This window comes from Apis florea, unplaced genomic scaffold (genome assembly GCF_048593485.1).
Source record: "Apis florea isolate Af1SG1 unplaced genomic scaffold, ASM4859348v1 contig_3391_pilon, whole genome shotgun sequence".
NCBI lineage: Eukaryota > Metazoa > Arthropoda > Insecta > Hymenoptera > Apidae > Apis > Apis florea.
In genome coordinates this window covers 3,174,222-3,191,859 of record NW_028256754.1, presented here as the reverse complement: position 1 = coordinate 3,191,859, position 17,638 = coordinate 3,174,222, and the positions used below count along the sequence as shown (strand labels likewise).

Below are 17,638 nucleotides of genomic sequence, written 5' to 3'. Positions count from 1 at the left end.
AATAATTGGAATTAATAACATTATCCATTTTTATATATAAATAGCAAATAATATTTTTTAATATTTTAATTTAAAAATCTTATAATTATTTTAATCCTAATTTTCAATACATTTACATATTATTTTATATATATATACAAATTTTATTACTCTACTATCTATAATGTTAATATATACTAATTATATATATTATATATAATAGCTAATACTAATAAAATGCTATTCATTTGTTCTTCAAATTTTGAAAATTCTCATAATATATTACATATAACATTTCTGAATAACAATATTTTGTGCATCATTCATATACAAATTTTAATTTATATTATAAAGTTGCTAATATTCTTGTAAACCCAACACATCCTGCTACAACAGTTTGACCAATACCCCAAAATAATGCATATAATGGTGGCAGTGGATATCGAGATGCTCTGTATACAAAAGCAACAGCAGCAGAGCTAAGAACTCCTGATGTTAGTGGTAATATTACACCCATTATTATAATCAACAATGGGAAGAATCTTTAAATAAAAGTTCATTTATATTATTATTTTATATTCTAAAAATATCATACATAGAAAAAATTTTAATATTTTGTATATTTATTCTTAAATTTGTTCATAATTATTATTATTTATACTTTTAATATATATGAACATTAATATAATATTATATTATAAATTTATGTATATTATTAATAAATTTATACGTACTTTCCATATTTATGTTGTCTTAATGTAGCAAAACAAATTGCACCAGCTATAGTATGAACAAAAATAGAAGAAAATAGGGCCCATAAAAATATTTGATACCACATTTCTGCAAAAGTTATAGATATCGAAAGAGATATTTAAATATTTATATAAAATTTAAAATAATGAAGAATAACTTTCATAAATATGTACATACCAGCAAATGAAGTTAAAGGTGTGTAAAAAACATTGCCAGTATTTATATTTCTTAAATTAACTGGTGGTCGCAAAACAGAAATATCTGTTTGTGCTTCCATCATAATTATTTCAAAAATATTTTAAAATATGTTCTCTATATCAACATTAAGAAAAGTTATAACTTCAATAATGTGATTATAATTGAGTATTTTTATGTAAAATAACATTTTATACATAAGTAACAATCAAAACAACATCTAAAAAAAATATTCTTAAATGCCAAATAAAACACAGTATCATATATATAAATATCTTTAATTTTATTTTTTAAATATATTTAAAATAATATTTTAAGTAATAAAATTTAGGATTTTTTCTTAATTATATCATTTACTATTAATTAAAAATAATAAGAAATTGTACAAATTTTAACTTACATCGTCATTTTATATTATTTGTATATTACATACGTCATATTAACACATACATTTTCATTTTAATAAATTACTTCTACATATAATAATATGTTATAATATATTATATTTAATATCATTTTAAATTTATTTTAGCCTTTCTTTATAATAATTACAAGCATAATAACAAGTCAAACTTATCATATATTAGATAGACAAGATGAATATAAAATATGTTCAACTATCAGCGCACTCTTTTAAATTTACTTGAAACTATATAAAATCAATATCATAAACTAACAAAAATTAAATGAGAAATCTTACAAATAATTTTCACAAAACTATTATATATAATTGTACATAAAATACTGTATATAAACATATTTAATATAATATAATATAAAACTCTTTATAATAAATAAATTAAAATATTAAATATAATTAATAATTTCTATATATCTTTTTTTATACTATCATAGAGATTTTACAAATTTATTACAGTTGGCTATAATATAAAGCAACAAATATTTAAGGCTCATTTACACAATACATTAAATGTCAGATATTTATCGAAAGTTAACTAGGGGATTTAAATTGAATAATACCTAAACAGTATTTAACAATATTGAATAAATTTAAGAAAATTGAAAAAAATAAAATAATATATTAAAATGGATAATCAATCAACATCTTCAGCATCTTTTTATGAATCTTCTTCACAATATAAAGAAGAAAATACTATGTTACTTTATCAAAACATAAAAATGGTTAGAGGTTATATTTACATATAAAAAAAATTTGTACGTTTTAAATACATTTATTTTTTTGTATTGTATTTTATTACCTTTGTTTATAATATGCCAAATAATACTGTTATTTAATTTTATAAAAATCACATTTATTTTATAATTTTTTTATTTTAATCATTTGATTTCAATATACGACATAATTTCTTTTTCTTTACAGATTTTACAAGATGTATTGAAAGGTGTAAATGATGTTGATAAAAACTTAAAAGATATAGAAGGAGACATCATAAATACAGCTAAATTGCTTAACGCAATTGAAATAAAATCAAATGAAATTTAATTATTTTTTTATATTAGTATTAAATAATGTACAATGAAAAATCCAAAATAAATAAAATTTTTTCTAATTTTTAATATATATGGTGTTAAAAAATATTTAATTCATAAAATTTAATTTCTATTAATCTTTATAATTATTTAAAATTTGTGTGTATTTAAAATAATTCCTCTAACATAACGCAATAGATCGATAATATTGCCACTTCTTTTTTTGATCATCTCTGATGATAAAATATCCACTGATTGTAATTCACGATTTTGGATTATCGCAGTAGGTAATCAAATCGACCGAACATAAACTAATGAATATAATGAATAAAAATTGAAAAATATACGATCTATTGAGAAAAACACGCATATTATATCAAAATAAAATTAAAAAAAAAATTAACTTATTTAATGAAGTAATAATATAATTTTATTTTTTATTTTTTAACACATTTATTTTTAATAATTTCTTCATTGTTTTTCAAAATTCATTAATTTCTTTTATTTATTTTAATAATGAGTAATTTAACATTAATATAATAATAATAATAAATATATTAAAATCATGTCATATATTTTTCTTTTAATTTTGAAGACGTATATTTTTACATCAATTTTGTATTTTAATTTAATTTAAATTAAATTAATATAACATGTAATTTATTATTATTTCATATAATTTATAAAATATAAAAATTATAAAAGTATTAAATATCTGACATTATTTACTAAAAAATTTTTATTTTTCTATTCGAAATAATATAAATTTATTGTAATAATATATATTTCAAATTTTCTAATTTATATAAAAATCACTGAATATTTTTTATAGTTTTAAAATATTTTACTTTAAAATTATTTTATTTGAAATCAAAAAATACGAATGACATAACGAGTTAATTTATGATATATTTATGATAAACCAAAAGAAATAAGATACTAAATTTTGCAACATCGTTTTATCAAGAAAAAGTTAAAAATAACAGCAAATTCTTATATATTAATAATAAAAAATAATAAAATAATAAAAATAATATACATATATTTTATAAAATTAATATTTCATGTTTATGTTAAAAATATATCCGTTTTCGAAAATTGATATGTTATAAAAAAAAAATATCCATAATATTAATATTATTAATATACATTACAAAAATAATAATTAAAATTAAAATAATCTATAAATATATTATACAATATTATAATAATAATACACGATAATAATTCCATTAATGAAAGTTCAAAAGTTGTTTAATTATTTTGAAAAGAAGTTCATGTTTTAGAACTTGCACGATCCATCGTCGTTAAGTTAGAGGCATAATCCACAATTGAATAAGATCAATTCTCATTACGATATATTCTTTCAATTTATCGAAATCAGTAATTATTTTTCATCATTCGCAGTTGGTTCACATATTTTACGTTACATTTCGATCAATTGAAGGGTTATCTCTAGAAAAATTTCGACAGCCGAAATTCCAGTTGAGTCCGATCGAGACGATGCTAGTTGGGGGTAATTGTGACCACCTCCTTCCTGGTATGATCAGTTTCAATAAAAATAATTATCGCGGCGGTCTCTTTCGAAGTAAAAATCGATGATGAGTATAGAGGGTGGAAATAAATTGGGTACGACTATTACGTGTGCACAAACGCACGGATAATGAATTCAATTGTTTGGTATGGTTTTTATTACTCCTACTCCTTCATATATCGTCCAATCAGGAGTAAGCAAGGACGCCCGTCGCCACATTCGAAATATATAAATGTGTCAATATCTGTTCCTCGACGCTCAGTCAGTATTTTTATTCCTGCCAAACTGACTATTAAATAGTGAACCATCGTATTCCAAGATCGAGAGAAAGTCGACGAAGAAATGGTAAGTTTGATTTTTCAACGGAGTTCCTAGGATTTGTTGTTTTATAGATACTTTTTTTTACCCTCTTTTACGATGTTTACGTTCGTTACACGATTGACAGACGATAAAAATTCGAATTGGCCAGTCTGTCAATAAACCGTGGTTAATTAGAACATTTTCTAGTTAAAATATTATTTCTTTTTCTTTACTTTTTTATACGTTGTTTTTTCTTTCAAATAGAAAGGAGAAATCCTTTCTATTTGAAATTTCATTTTTTTTTTAAATTCTTAAAAATATATATATATATATTTCTATGTATAGATATCATGAATATAAAAAACAAAAAAGAAACAAATAGATAAAAGAATTTTTAATAATTTTTAGTTTAAAGAAAGGAAGAAAAAATTTTTTCTTCCATTTTCTTTTTTTTTTTTTTCTTTTTAATATATATACTTAAAAATTTCTTTCAAAAAAAGAAGGACAAGAATTAAAATAAAGAAGAAAAATATATGAGAAAGAAATATTTCTTTCCCCCCTTTTTTTATTATTTTTTTTAATAACAATACAAATATCCTATATATCCTATCTATTCTTTTGAGAAAAGAAAAGAAAGAATTTCTTTTTCTTTCCTTTTTTTTTTTTTTTTTTTTTTTTTTTTTTTTTTTTTTTACTTTTTCAAAAAGAATAAATTAATGTTATATTCTTGCATACATACATCTAGAAATAAGAGGAGAGTAAAAAATTTTCATTCATATTTCATTCATATTTCTTTCGTGTTTTATACTGCATATTTCCTTATCGCGGTTTACGGTCTCCCTGATATCATCTCTAGATTACGATGCGTTAAAGGGCTCCGCGGAAAGAGGGCGCGAGATCATAGGGAAGATGCGAAGATTGTATAAGAAGTTGCATCATTCGGTTCGAAACCTCCTCCCGTGATGTGCGCTCCTAGAAAGCATCTCCGGCGCGAGTATCTTTATCGAAAGTTCTATCTCGTAGCAGTACCAGATTCGATATTTTTGCGGACGTTATCTACGTGTGACAATTACCCGTCGTGATTCACGAGTTCAAAGGTAAGGATCGATTCGAATTTTCAGAATAGAATATTAACGCCCCGCGTAATATTAAATATTAAAAAGGTACGTGACCACGTGCAAATAGATTTTTATGTGAAAAGAGAGATAATAGGGACGGTGAGGTGAGATTTGTTAAAGATAATCGTAGCAGAGATAATCGTAAGAAATGACAAGGCGGACGAAATTTTAGATACATATAAATATAGATTTTTGAGAAGTTTATATTACTTCTTAGTTCCTCGAAAGCAGATAACGTACGAAGAACTGCATTCTATTTTTAGTTGCATATATTTTAACAAGCAAAATTTCGACCAACTTTCCTCATTTTCACAGACTGTCCGATTTCTCTTATTTTCTAATCGGTTGACACTTTTCGATTAATTTCATCATGCTGTACTCATAGAGGTTTAGAGATGTTTAAACATTGCTTCGCGATAACATCATCTCACCTGGTCTCGTATCAGTTTTTTCGATTACATTCCAGCTGTGTCGTAATTTTTATACCGCAGAATTATATTAACGCAATATATTATTAATCCTTTCGGTCGCTCGGTGAAAATTGAATCAAATTATAATATCCCTCGATCTTAGATAATTATTTTATTTTAGAATATAAATTATTATTATTATTCTTTACACGTGTATTCAATTACAAGATACGAAGAATTAAAATTTACATCCAGAATATTTACATATAATTATATATTCAATAACGTAATAAAATTATTAGATTGTATTCAATTTCTAATTTTTCAAAAGAATACGCACAAGCTGTTCTACAAAACACATTTAATAGCAAAACGTGCTTAAAGAATATTTCTCCCATTCACATTCAAAATATATCTACATTCATTAAATGTTTCGGATAACATTGTTCACGTTAATACCTTGCCGCTTAGATTTATATAATACTTTTTGCTTACGCAACTAATTATTTTCCAGATAAATTAAACGAAACACCACTGTCTCATTTGCATTTAAACACCACTGTGATCTATACCCCCCAAATCGAAATATCGAAGGAATTGCTTATTCGTCTTATTCCGAGACGATAAACCGTCCAATATCTCGGAAGTTTTAGCCACTTTTAACTCCTCCTCGGGGACACGCTGCATGCAAGTGTTTGCAGCAAAAAAAAGTTACGCACACCAACACGTCGCATCGTGTATCGCCTCCAGATTCTCCCTTATTTTTTTGCACCGCATGTGTGTTCATTAACGCTCCGCGCGCGAATTCATTTCCAAACATCTTGCCTCGTTAACAGCCCAAGTTACTTAATCTCCTTTAAACGGTACGCGTGACCTTCCTTCCTCCTCTCGCTCAGTAACGCTCTGTAACGACCGTCACGGGAAGGAAAAGGGGGAGCAAGAGAAAGCCGAGACGAGAAGACGCCAAAGATAAAATGATGCGGTAGCATCTAAATTTTATTCGTGAACTTGGTTGAGAAGGACCGATCCCAAAGGCGAGGGAACGCCTCAAAGTCACGGTGAACGACGCGGCCAGCACGTTCACGCATTCTAAAATCCTAAACGGACGTGTCGAGGTGGAGGAACCGTGAGAGAGACACACCGATTTAAGTCGAAGAGAGATACATGTACAATGTCATTCGGAAATCGGGTATTCCTCGCGCGGCACGTTGTCGGTATAACGTCGGAAGGATACAGGGCGAAGGTATCGAGTGTCGTGCTTTGTACGAAGAGAATAAAACACGATATATAAAGGAAATCTCTTTAATTTGGTGATTTCGATGCTCACGTTAACGAGCAGGCAATGCGATAGATTCAACCGCACGACCTATGAAATAATCCCACCTGAGATCGTCTCGAGATTCCCGTTGTGTGAAACTTGATTATAATATCTTCAGTTTCGAAATTGATTATCATTTCCACGATATAAGTTCCGTTTTTAAAAAAATCCTTGAGTGGTTCTAGTTAACGGTGACACCTGAACAAATCGATCCTCGTAAAACGTGTCGGATCGAAGAAAGTGTGTTAAATTCACGTGAAAAACGCGGTAAAATCGTAGTAATTAGATCGTAATATTATCGGCGCGTTGTCGGTGAAATTATTAAACGAAATTATGATACGATTCGATAAAGGGGTAAGCAGAAAAGAGAAAGAATGAGATGTGATATGTCCTCCCTTTATTATTATTTATATATATTTAATTATCGTCCCGTTCTCAAAAGTTTCATTGTTGAATTTCATTGTTGCCAATTGTGTTTATTCGTATCCCCGAAGGAAAGTTGAATGAATCGATACTATAAATCTCGCGCACCTAACCCGACAATTAAATCCGCATTGTTATATTCAATCGGAGCAACTTTTGCGAAAAGAGCGTGACGTTAGTGTTCCTCAACATCATTCTGATTCAATCATTGCACAATTTTCTTTCACATTCATCAAATCACGTTCACTTTGATTTAACATTGTTATCCCGATGTTCCGGTTAATTGTTAAAGATGCTAATCTTCTTTTATTTTTTATTCACGATTTTGATTTTTTATGTTTCAGATGCTGATCAATTTCGTTTTTGTTATTACCATTATTTTCGTTATTGCCGTGTACACGGTTTCGGGACACCCCTTTTCGTTCCTACCACGACATGCCGTCGAACGAGCTGCAGAACGTAGGAGCATAAGCAGGCAAATGATAGAACACAACTCTAATTTCCTGACGCCGTTATCGGAATATGGAACACGTTCTGAATCAAAAGTAACAATCAATTTCTTTTTATCTTATATTTCCTTAATCAAATATCTCCTTAATCGATAAACTTAAGAAATGAATTTAATCTGAAAAGAAATATAAAGTTGAGACTGATAAAGATCTAATTTCGAAGAGAGATTTGAAAAGAATTTGCAATTTGATCTAATGTTGTTAACGTTTTGATTTTATGCAGCCAGTAGAACCATGGACTACTATCACTCAGAATCCAGTAAACGGTATCGAAACTACTATGGGGTAAATATGACATATTAAAATAAATGAAAACGCAAAAGTAATATCGATAATATTGTGCTTTTTTTTATTGCAGAAGCAGAGTGGAATTAGAATGCAAAGCTAGCGGTAGTCCTCCGCCGGAAATTCTGTGGTTTACAGGAAGTGGTAGCAACGAACAAGTGAATATCACGGACAAATGCAATTTTACATTGTACATTGTGAGCAAGAGAAAGAAGAAAGATATTAATTCGTAATATCTTTTTTGCCGTAGCTTATCGAATATGTGAAAGCCAGTACACATTCCTTGTACGATCCATCCGAGGAGTGGAAAGGAGTGGCCAGAATTAATTCAAAGCTCGTGATAGAATGCGTTACTCCGGATGATGCTGGATTAATCTACTGTGCGTCGGTTTCTGCGAGAGAGGTGAAGATCTCCACTCCTACGGTGCTGTTGGTTAACAGTAAGTGGAATATTAACAATCTAAAATTATATTAACATGAAGCTTTGACCAACTGTCACGCAACCCTCTTATTTTATATAATGCATTCGCATATTTCTCTAATAAGTGATTCATAAAACTCTGGATCTTTTCCCATGCATTATTTACAATTGAACACAATATCAGTTGTCTTATTATTTTTTTAAAATAAATGATTATAATGATTTCGATTTACATCAAATCGGTGTTAACGTATTATTGATGAGTATTTGAGAAAGATTTCTGAAAAATATATATTTTTATATATATTTCTTTTTTATGTAAAATAATCACTAATTAACTCAAAAACAATATCATACAAATAATTACATAATTGTAACGTTTGTATTTAAGATTTTTTATTAAAAATTAATATTAGTATTACTCTCTGCAACAGATTCAAACGAAATAGACACCTGTTAACATGATTTTGTCATGGCAGACTAAAACTAATATTAGTGTCTTTGAATTATATTTGGAATATATAGTAAATTCTGTATAAGAGAAATATTTCAATATTTTAAAATTATTGGTTCAATTCTTTAATTAATTACAATATTGATAAAACCTTAAATATTAAGAAATTTTAATTTAAATTAAATTTAAATTATCATTTAAAATCTTATTCAACAATTATTTTTTTGTTACAGATGAACGTGGTTTAAATAATTGCAGTTCTGAAAGTGATCCAATAATCACTCTTTATTCTCCTACATTAGTAGCAAATATAGGAGTAACTGTGGTGTTGCCATGCAGGGCAAGTGGCAAACCAACACCGCAAATTACTTGGGTGAATAATTATAACATACCTCTAAGTTTATCAACTAATTTGCGACATAGAGTATTAGACAGCGGTGATCTAATGATAGAGGAACTCTTATGGGAAGATATGGGTGGTTATACTTGTCAAGCGAAGTCTGGAAATCGTCAACAAGTCGTCAGTACATTCCTTTATCCTTTGCGCGTAAGTTTCTATATTTTTATTTAAATTTAATATTTTTTAATCTATTTAATTCAATATTTAACTTTATACAAAATATATTATACAATATATTATACAAAAGATATTTAAGTTTTTGGCAATTTTATAAATAAAATCGTTTAATTTATGAACAAAATTTTCTCAAAGAAAAAGTTTAAATAAATGTCTATTATTTTTCAGCCTGAAAAAGAAGTGTCTCGGACGGTTAATTAAATAAATTATGAAAAAATAAATCCGGATTGATCTCTTTCTACTATTGTACGATATGCCATAATCTTCTTGCGCAAAATTTCGGTGTTCGTTAGTGGTCATATGGTATTATTTTTAAGTATGAGCATTATGCATAATTCTATGCAGCGAGATTATATTTTGGTACTGAAAACATGACAATGCGTTCAAGAATCAACAACGCTTCGTTTAATTATTATTAATTAAAACGCAGCCATTATTTTACTTAAAAGTTTTATAATAGATTTTAAGGTGCCAAAGAGTTTTATATTCGATTATGATAATGACTTTAGCAAGTTTAAAATAGCAAATTAAGCTATATATTTCAATATTTAATTATTATCTATGTTGCGATACCTCTTGAATGAGGATTCATCTAGTTTAAACAAATTATTTATTTATTTTATATATCGATTTAATAAGTAGATATAATAAAAGATTTCGTTTAATATGATATAATAAGATTAATTTCTAAATTCTATGTAATTTTATGCTCGATGAAAAAAACATATCGATTCTTTGACCTCGATTCCTATTTCGCTTATTATTATTAATTAATATTTTTATCTATTTTAATCTTTCATCTGAAAAATTATCATAATCTATTATCTATTTTAAACTATCTATTGTAAACTGCTATATTTTTATGTATAAATAAATGTATTTCATTTCGTACAGTGTTTATAAATTTGTATTATATTTATTTCCTATTATTTAATTTTTAAATTAAAATTTAATTCATTGTATTTATTAATTAATGTAAGAAGTTTAAAGAAAAATTTAAAGAAATGACCTTGTATGAAAGATCATTCGATAATGCATTAATATTTTTATTGAAAACACGTATTTCATTTTTCTGTAACATTTTTCACTTAAAAAAAAAAAATGGCAAAAAAACTGACTGCAAAAATTGGACCTTCGATTCTAAACGCTAATTTGGCACAACTTTCGGAAGAATCACAACAATTAATTAATAATGGTGCTGATTATTTACATTTGGATGTTATGGATGGACACTTTGTACCTAACCTCACTTTTGGTCACCCATTAGTAAAATGTCTTCGACATAAAATAAAAGATGCTTTTTTTGAAACACATATGATGGTCTCTAATCCTGATCAAGTATGTTTTATTTTATTTTATACTTAAAAATGATTTTTTAATTAAAAAAAAAATTAATATTTCTATATATTTATTTATTAAGTAAATTTCATTTAAAAAGCATTATACAATATTTTTTTTCTTTATTTTAGTGGATAGAACCTATGGCTGATGCTGGTGTTAATCAATATACATTTCATGTTGAACCAGTAAAAAATGTTTCATTAACTTGTAGAAAAGTAAAAGAAGCAGGAATGAAAGTATGTACTTATTTTATATATAATATTTTTAAATTAAACTTGCTTAATTAAAAAATTGTTTATTATATTCATATTTTTTAAATGAAAGGTTGGAATTGCACTTAAGCCAGGGACTCCAGTAGATGTAGTTGTAGAATATATTGATTTAGCAGATATGGTATTAATTATGACTGTAGAACCAGGTTTTGGTGGTCAAAAATTCATGGAACCAATGATGAAAAAAGTATCATGGCTTAGAAAAAATTATCCTACATTAGATATAGAAGTAGATGGTGGTGTTGGGCCAGAAACTATTGATTCATGTGCAAAGGTATATATAATTTCATTAATTTCATTTTATAACAAAAAAATAAATTACATGTATACATTTTTTAGGCTGGTGCAAACATGATTGTCTCTGGAACAGCCGTCATAGGTTCTTCTGATCAAGCAAAAGTTATTAAAACTTTAAGAGATACAGTAAATTGTGCATTACAAAATAATTAAACAATAAAAGAAAAAAAAACATTTTCTAGTATAAAATTATATGCTTATACATACATGTACTTATATTAAAAGTTTTGAAAATGTATAATTTTATATACAATTTTCATAAAAAATAAAAATAAAAAGCAAAAATGTTTATATATTTATATTACTACTTACAGTTATTTATATTTAATAATAGTTCAATTATTTACAAAACTTTAAAATTGAGTATTTGGTAATGGAGGAATTTTAGGAAACAATTTTGTTCTTAATTCTGCTAATGTAATTAAAATAGCTTCTTCCGTTCTAATAGTTCTTGATCCTTGTTGAGGACAAGTATTCAAGTATTGATGAAATACCAAAGAAGCATCATCCACATCCAAATTAGGATCGCAATCTACTGCAGCTTCTAATCCAGATAATCCTCCAAATACTATTAAAGCATGATGGTATTCAATGCCTTTTGATTCTATATCATCAATTGATTTTCCTTTATCTGAAGTACCAATGGTTAAATCATATCCACTTTTATAAGGGCATTGTGTTAATACCTCTGTGAGATTATTTGCTAATCTCACAGTATATCCCCAATATATACCAGTATCTGATCTAGGAATATCAGGTGGAACAATAAATCCTTTTAATTTTTTTAGATTTGATTGCTCTTCAGGTATTTTAACTGTAACTCTTAATCCAGCAGTTAATATCTTATCCACACAAACATCATTTAATAATCCTACATTCACATGAGAACCTTTACCAGATTTAACTGGTTTATTTGTAACTACTCCTTCTCGATATAAAGATATATCTTGCTGACGTAAATGATGTGGAGCATCTACAGGATTTAATATTCCAGCATATTGCAAATCTTTATGAATAGGAAAAAAATATTTCCTTAAATATTGCGGACATTCAAGATATTGTAATATTCTAGCTAACTGCAAACATCCAATTCGTCTTTCACCTAATACTTCGTCGTTTCTTATTTTTTTCTTTTCACTTTCAATTATTTCTCCTTTATCATCAAAAACAATAATTTCATTTATTTTATAAACACATGCTGCACGTGCTATTTGTCCTGCTAAATATGTTCGTAATTCCGGAGATTGAGCATTGTCTAAAATTGATCCAGGAACTGCAATACTGATTGTCGAAATATCTTTTTTTTCAAAATGTTTCTCAATGGGTTTAACTACTTCTTTCTGTAATTTTTTTTTAATTTCTTCTTTTTCGAATTTTTTGGCTAACCTCTCTTCCTTCCATCTTTTTCGTTGTTCTTTATGCACACGATTGGTTTCTTTCCAAGTTTTTGGTGTAGGAATTGCTGGTGACATAATTTTATACTTTTTCTTTTCAAATATTAAAAAACATAATTACTCACAATTCTTCTAAAATCTTCTAAAAACTTTAAACACGAACTATTTCAAAATAAATTTCAATACTACATTAACAACGTTACGTTTTATGTGATAGCGAGTTTGTATTTTTTCACTGTGTGAAATATTTTTTTTGAATTTTTACCAAATTTTTGCAAATATTAAATTATGACCACAGAAGAAGGTTTTGAACAGGTTTTTAATAAATATTTTATTTCATTTTCTTATTTTAATATATGTTGATATTTAATATTATTTATGAGCCTAACCTTAACAAAGTATTAACTGATTTAATAATATATATTTTTGGAAAATTAAACATTTAAATTAAAATTATCAATGAAAAAAAATAAAAATTATCATAGTTTGAAGATGAGGAGGCCGAAATTCCAATTGGCGGAACTTTACCTGGTGGTAGAAAACGATTATTTTCGAAAGAACTACGCTGTATGATGTATGGTTTTGGTGATGATCAAAATCCTTATACAGAAAGTGTAGATTTATTAGAAGATCTTGTTATTGAATTTATTACTGAGATGACACACAGAGCTATGGAAATTGGTCGTACTGGTCGTGTTCAAGTAGAGGATATTGTATTTTTAGGTAATATTAATATTATAATTTATTTATACATCATGTTAAACATTTTAATATAAGTTTATTAATTATTTATGATATAATATTTTTTATAAATAAATTTTAAGTCAATTTATTAAATTTTGTTTTATAGTTAGAAAAGATCCAAGGAAATATGCAAGAGTTAAAGATCTTCTAACAATGAATGAAGAATTAAAGAAAGCTAGAAAAGCATTCGATGAAGTTAAATATGCAGGTACTGTTAGTCAGTAGATTTCATTTGTTGATATCAAATCATATAACAAAATATTTTTGTCGTGCTTGAATTTATTATTTTAGAGAGAATTATATTGAATTCTTTATTATTCTTTCTGTATTAGTGTAGTCTTCTTAAAAGAATTATTTTTATTCTTTAATCTTTATTAAAAAAGTTTAAATAAAATTTGACTATAAGCAAATTATTTAAAATTTGTTATTGGATATACTATTATTTAAATATAAATAAAGCATTAGAATAGTTTTGATTTATTTACAAATATGGAATGCTTGTGTGCTGCATTTTTATGATACTTCATGCTTGCTTATCTACATAATTAAAAATATTATGATATATTTAAGATCACTCATTTCTTTTTGTTATACAAAAAGAAATATATATATAAAATTAATATTTTTGGATTTTTATAAATAATATATATATATATATTTTATAAATAATAATATTAAATTGTAATAATTATTTTATATTATAATTCTATTACTTTTTGTTTTGTAGTATTAGTAGTATTACATTTATGTATATAAAAATAGAATATATAAACAAATACTTATATCTTCTTTATATATTTTATGTTTTATTTTATGAACAATAGTTTACATTTTGTAATAAAAATACATACTTACATATGTTTTATTTTAATAAGTATAAAATATTACTCTAATGATTTTTTTAAATGCTAATTTGGAATAATTATTCCAAATTCCTTTTTAATATCCTTTTTATATCATTTTTCAATTTTAATATTTTATTTCCCTTTATTTATTATTTTCATTTTAATATAAGAATTGTACTTTGTATTTTTATTATGCAGCATGAATAATGCATGTTTAAAATTAAATTGCAATTTATTTAAAAAAAAAGATTATCTTGGTTTATTTATCATTACTATTTTATTATTTTTTTGCACGTATATTATTTTGTTTTTAAATCAAAAGAAAGCATTATAATATATTTGATTGGACAAGCTTGTTGTCAAGTTTGAATTTGAATCTTATAAAGTTATATCATATATTGATTAATACTAGAAACAGCTTCTTTTGCTGACAGAATAACATGAGAGACTCCTACACCGTGGTATGAAGAACCACACAGCCCCAAAGGTATTTTATGCGCGGAGATGTAATCGTGGATACGAGTTAACCGTTGTGCGTGACCAATTACATATTGTGGAATACAGTCTTTCAGAATGGAAACATTACATATCTTGGGATCTTCATTAATGCATAAAAGTTTATTTACATATTTAATTGCTACCATTTTTAAATGTTCTTCAGATGAACATTTACCAAAGTATTTTTCAAACCATGCTCCACCCATCATTACTGTCAGTACCTGGATTAAAAAAAGATGTACATATTCAACAAGTATTTCTAGTCCATTACATATTTGTAAAAATTTGTTTAAATTTTAAGATCATTTTGTATTATTGCTAGAATTTTTTTAAATTCATTATGACAAATAATAAATTTATGTAATAAATATTGAAATTGTAATAGAAAAAAAATAGATAATAAATATTTATACAACAATATTCAATTAAATTTAACTAAGTTTGGGACCCAATAGTTAAATTCTTAAAATTAAATTTACAAAATTATATACTTTTTATCAGAATTTGATTTAAGCATAATTCAATAAAGTAAGATATCTCTTATTATTATATTTTTTGTTATTGTTTTATCTATTTTCTTTTTATTTCTATTAAAACACTGTAAATTAATAAGCTATTAACAATGAATTGTGTAAATTTAATCAAATTTAACTAAGCACTGTGTTTATACATACTGTCATTTTGGAGTTTTGAGGAAGGGCACATGAATCAAATATTATACCCAGAATTGGAATTTCTTCTTTTGGTGGAATAAGAACTCCAAAAGCTTCAATAGGTAAAATATTTTTAGAAAATTGAAAATTAACTACAGCTATTGTTACTGTAGGTATACTATGTAATTCTTTAGATAGTTTTGGATGTTGTTCTTGTATTAAATTAGCTAAACATTTAGCAGATAAACTTGATATAATATTAGAATATTTTTCAACTTTTCCATTTATAATTAATTCTACACAGTCTTTATTAAATGTAATTTTTTCACACTTATGTTTTATTTTTATATTTACTCCACGTTTCATTATATTTTCTGCTAGTGTTTGAGGTAATTGTTCAAAACCTCCTTCAAGACCCCATGTGCTCCATGCTTCTCTTTTAGCTCTTTGTGCTAAAATTGAAGGTGTGTTATGTATTTTTAATATTGTATGAGCATCATTTGTATTTTTCAATTCAATTTCATTCTTGTTTTTGTTATTTAATATATTTGAAAATTTTTTTTGTATAAAACCCATAAATACAGAACCATATTTCTGTTCAATTTCAAATAAATTTGTCATGCATGATCTTGCACTTAATTTATGTATATCACCACCACAAATTCCACATAATATTGGGGCAATCATTTTTTCAGATACATCTTTGCCAAATCTTCTTTCTACAAAACTATATATGCTTTCATCATCTGTAAGAATTTTCTTTGCTTTGAAGTCATTCCACAAAATACTAGTTAAAGAACGATTTAATAATGTATTTTTTGTTATAATTCCTTTTAAATTATTAGGTAAACAATGTAATACATTATCTGCATAAATATATCTATTTTTAGCAGCAGGATGATTAGCTTTAATAGGAATGATTTTTGATGATAATCCTAATTCTTCTATTAAATTTAATACATTATATGTATTGGCTCTTATAACTCGTGGACCTGTTTCAAAAATCGTTCCATCAGATTGTTTTATGGAACGTATCCATCCACCTACACGATTTGAAGCTTCTAATATAACTAATGGAGCCATTCTTGTATTCCCAAGTGCATAATATGCAGCTGATAAGCCTGATATACCAGCACCTAATATTGCTGTCATTTTTTATTATTTTGTTATATTAATAAATAAATATTAATTTTAAATATTTATTTTAAATAAAATATATATATGAATAAAATTGAATAATATGCTTATTAATACAATTATTATGTTTCATAAAATAAATTAAAAATGATTATATTTTTCTTTTTACCAATCAATTATTTTTTTCAAATTAGTAATATCCAGTAATTTTATGTAATGAATATTATTTAATTTATTTTTTAAAAATTATTATTGATAAATTCATTAAAAAAATAAAAATTTTAAAATAAATAAAGTAAATTGAAATATTAAAAATGCTCTTAATGTTAATTAAATTTAGTTATATTAGCGTATTTTATATTCAAGAAAAAGAAAGATAGGTTATATTTATTTGGAAACAAATAGAACTATTGTATATGAAGTAAAAACTTATGTAAATGTAAAAAAGTGACTTTCTATTAAAAAATAAAAATTGTATATAAACTTTTCAATTCCATATGTTTATTGTTTTTAAATACTTTATTAAATTTTATATTACTACTTCATATATATCATATACATATATCATATACATATATATAGATTGAATAATTTAACTAAATTTTTTGGAAATTGTTAATCATTTATAAATTTAATGAAATAATTAAATAATAAACTTATTTATTATAATCAATTTTATTAAATATATTTATTTATATAGAAGTTATTTTACATTAATGACAGTGTATT

General features: G+C 25.4%; 6 protein-coding genes and 1 long non-coding RNA gene across 10 annotated transcripts; 4 read left to right on the top strand and 3 right to left on the bottom strand.

Annotated features, from left to right (window-relative positions):
* Positions 1–27: 27 nt before the first annotated feature.
* On the bottom strand, positions 28–1,576 carry LOC100872324 (transmembrane protein 170A). Of its 2 annotated transcripts, none has more exons than XM_012495264.3 (4): positions 1,328–1,576; positions 910–1,044; positions 714–819; positions 28–521 (listed from the first exon to the last, which is right to left on the bottom strand). In XM_012495264.3, exons 2-4 carry the CDS (start codon positions 1,010–1,012, stop codon positions 326–328), a joined length of 405 nt encoding a protein of 134 aa, XP_012350718.1. In that variant the 5' UTR covers positions 1,013–1,044; positions 1,328–1,576; the 3' UTR covers positions 28–325. The 2 variants fall into 2 exon arrangements, with proteins under 2 accessions (XP_012350718.1, XP_031776484.1); XM_031920624.2 differs by having other exon boundaries at positions 910–1,147; positions 1,328–1,572.
* A 224-nt stretch (positions 1,577–1,800) lies between these two features.
* LOC147656973 (uncharacterized) lies at positions 1,801–2,470 on the top strand. Its single transcript, XR_015293401.1, has 2 exons — positions 1,801–2,070; positions 2,270–2,470. It is a non-coding gene; the product is annotated as an uncharacterized LOC147656973 (long non-coding RNA).
* Positions 2,471–4,166: 1,696 nt separating this feature from the next.
* Positions 4,167–10,632, top strand: ImpL2 (Ecdysone-inducible gene L2). Of its 2 annotated transcripts, none has more exons than XM_012495260.3 (7): positions 4,167–4,258; positions 7,827–8,027; positions 8,215–8,276; positions 8,350–8,434; positions 8,527–8,716; positions 9,385–9,698; positions 9,897–10,632. In XM_012495260.3, the coding sequence occupies exons 1-7, from the start codon at positions 4,256–4,258 to the stop codon at positions 9,927–9,929; spliced, it is 888 nt and encodes a 295-aa protein (XP_012350714.1). In that variant the 5' UTR covers positions 4,167–4,255; the 3' UTR covers positions 9,930–10,632. The 2 variants fall into 2 exon arrangements, with proteins under 2 accessions (XP_012350714.1, XP_012350715.1); XM_012495261.3 differs by lacking the exon at positions 4,167–4,258 and adding an exon at positions 5,095–5,310.
* Rpe (ribulose-phosphate 3-epimerase) lies at positions 10,552–11,923 on the top strand. The gene is made up of 4 exons (XM_003691078.4): positions 10,552–11,066; positions 11,198–11,305; positions 11,394–11,615; positions 11,681–11,923. Exons 1-4 carry the CDS (start codon positions 10,830–10,832, stop codon positions 11,789–11,791), a joined length of 678 nt encoding a protein of 225 aa, XP_003691126.1. The 5' UTR covers positions 10,552–10,829; the 3' UTR covers positions 11,792–11,923.
* On the bottom strand, positions 11,120–13,110 carry LOC105737399 (28S rRNA (uridine-N(3))-methyltransferase). Its single transcript, XM_012495259.3, has one exon. It carries the CDS (start codon positions 13,108–13,110, stop codon positions 11,992–11,994), a length of 1,119 nt encoding a protein of 372 aa, XP_012350713.3. The 3' UTR covers positions 11,120–11,991.
* On the top strand, positions 12,822–15,539 carry Taf13 (TATA-box binding protein associated factor 13). 2 transcript variants are annotated; one of them, XM_003691079.4, is made up of 4 exons: positions 12,822–13,347; positions 13,518–13,755; positions 13,883–13,984; positions 15,056–15,539. In XM_003691079.4, the coding sequence occupies exons 1-4, from the start codon at positions 13,321–13,323 to the stop codon at positions 15,058–15,060; spliced, it is 372 nt and encodes a 123-aa protein (XP_003691127.1). In that variant the 5' UTR covers positions 12,822–13,320; the 3' UTR covers positions 15,061–15,539. The 2 variants fall into 2 exon arrangements, with proteins under 2 accessions (XP_003691127.1, XP_012350719.1); XM_012495265.3 differs by lacking the exon at positions 15,056–15,539 and having other exon boundaries at positions 13,206–13,347; positions 13,883–14,571.
* Positions 14,563–17,572, bottom strand: Ppox (protoporphyrinogen oxidase). Its single transcript, XM_003691077.4, has 2 exons — positions 15,794–17,572; positions 14,563–15,340 (listed from the first exon to the last, which is right to left on the bottom strand). Exons 1-2 carry the CDS (start codon positions 16,922–16,924, stop codon positions 15,008–15,010), a joined length of 1,464 nt encoding a protein of 487 aa, XP_003691125.1. The 5' UTR covers positions 16,925–17,572; the 3' UTR covers positions 14,563–15,007.
* Positions 17,573–17,638: the final 66 nt, after the last annotated feature.

What these genes read in the sequence shown, in the direction of transcription:
- LOC100872324 (XM_012495264.3), bottom strand. Translation starts at nt 1,012, where the DNA reads ATGATGGAAGCACAAACAGATATTTCTGTTTTGCGACCACCAGTTAAT. An exon ending in ACCTTTAACTTCATTTGCTG is followed by an intron (nt 820 to 909) that starts GTATGTACATAT and finishes TAACTTTTGCAG; the next exon opens with AAATGTGGTATCAAATATTT. An exon ending in AGACAACATAAATATGGAAA is followed by an intron (nt 522 to 713) that starts GTACGTATAAAT and finishes TTTTATTTAAAG; the next exon opens with ATTCTTCCCATTGTTGATTA.
- ImpL2 (XM_012495260.3), top strand. An exon ending in GAAGTGGTAGCAACGAACAA is followed by an intron (nt 8,435 to 8,526) that starts GTGAATATCACG and finishes TTTTTGCCGTAG; the next exon opens with CTTATCGAATATGTGAAAGC. An exon ending in TACGGTGCTGTTGGTTAACA is followed by an intron (nt 8,717 to 9,384) that starts GTAAGTGGAATA and finishes TTTTTGTTACAG; the next exon opens with ATGAACGTGGTTTAAATAAT.
- Rpe (XM_003691078.4), top strand. Translation starts at nt 10,830, where the DNA reads ATGGCAAAAAAACTGACTGCAAAAATTGGACCTTCGATTCTAAACGCT. An exon ending in TGGTCTCTAATCCTGATCAA is followed by an intron (nt 11,067 to 11,197) that starts GTATGTTTTATT and finishes TCTTTATTTTAG; the next exon opens with TGGATAGAACCTATGGCTGA. An exon ending in TAAAAGAAGCAGGAATGAAA is followed by an intron (nt 11,306 to 11,393) that starts GTATGTACTTAT and finishes TTTAAATGAAAG; the next exon opens with GTTGGAATTGCACTTAAGCC.
- LOC105737399 (XM_012495259.3), bottom strand. Translation starts at nt 13,110, where the DNA reads ATGTCACCAGCAATTCCTACACCAAAAACTTGGAAAGAAACCAATCGT.
- Taf13 (XM_012495265.3), top strand. Translation starts at nt 13,321, where the DNA reads ATGACCACAGAAGAAGGTTTTGAACAG. An exon ending in CAGAAGAAGGTTTTGAACAG is followed by an intron (nt 13,348 to 13,517) that starts GTTTTTAATAAA and finishes AAATTATCATAG; the next exon opens with TTTGAAGATGAGGAGGCCGA. An exon ending in AGAGGATATTGTATTTTTAG is followed by an intron (nt 13,756 to 13,882) that starts GTAATATTAATA and finishes TTTGTTTTATAG; the next exon opens with TTAGAAAAGATCCAAGGAAA.
- Ppox (XM_003691077.4), bottom strand. Translation starts at nt 16,924, where the DNA reads ATGACAGCAATATTAGGTGCTGGTATATCAGGCTTATCAGCTGCATAT. An exon ending in CTCAAAACTCCAAAATGACA is followed by an intron (nt 15,341 to 15,793) that starts GTATGTATAAAC and finishes TTTTTAATCCAG; the next exon opens with GTACTGACAGTAATGATGGG.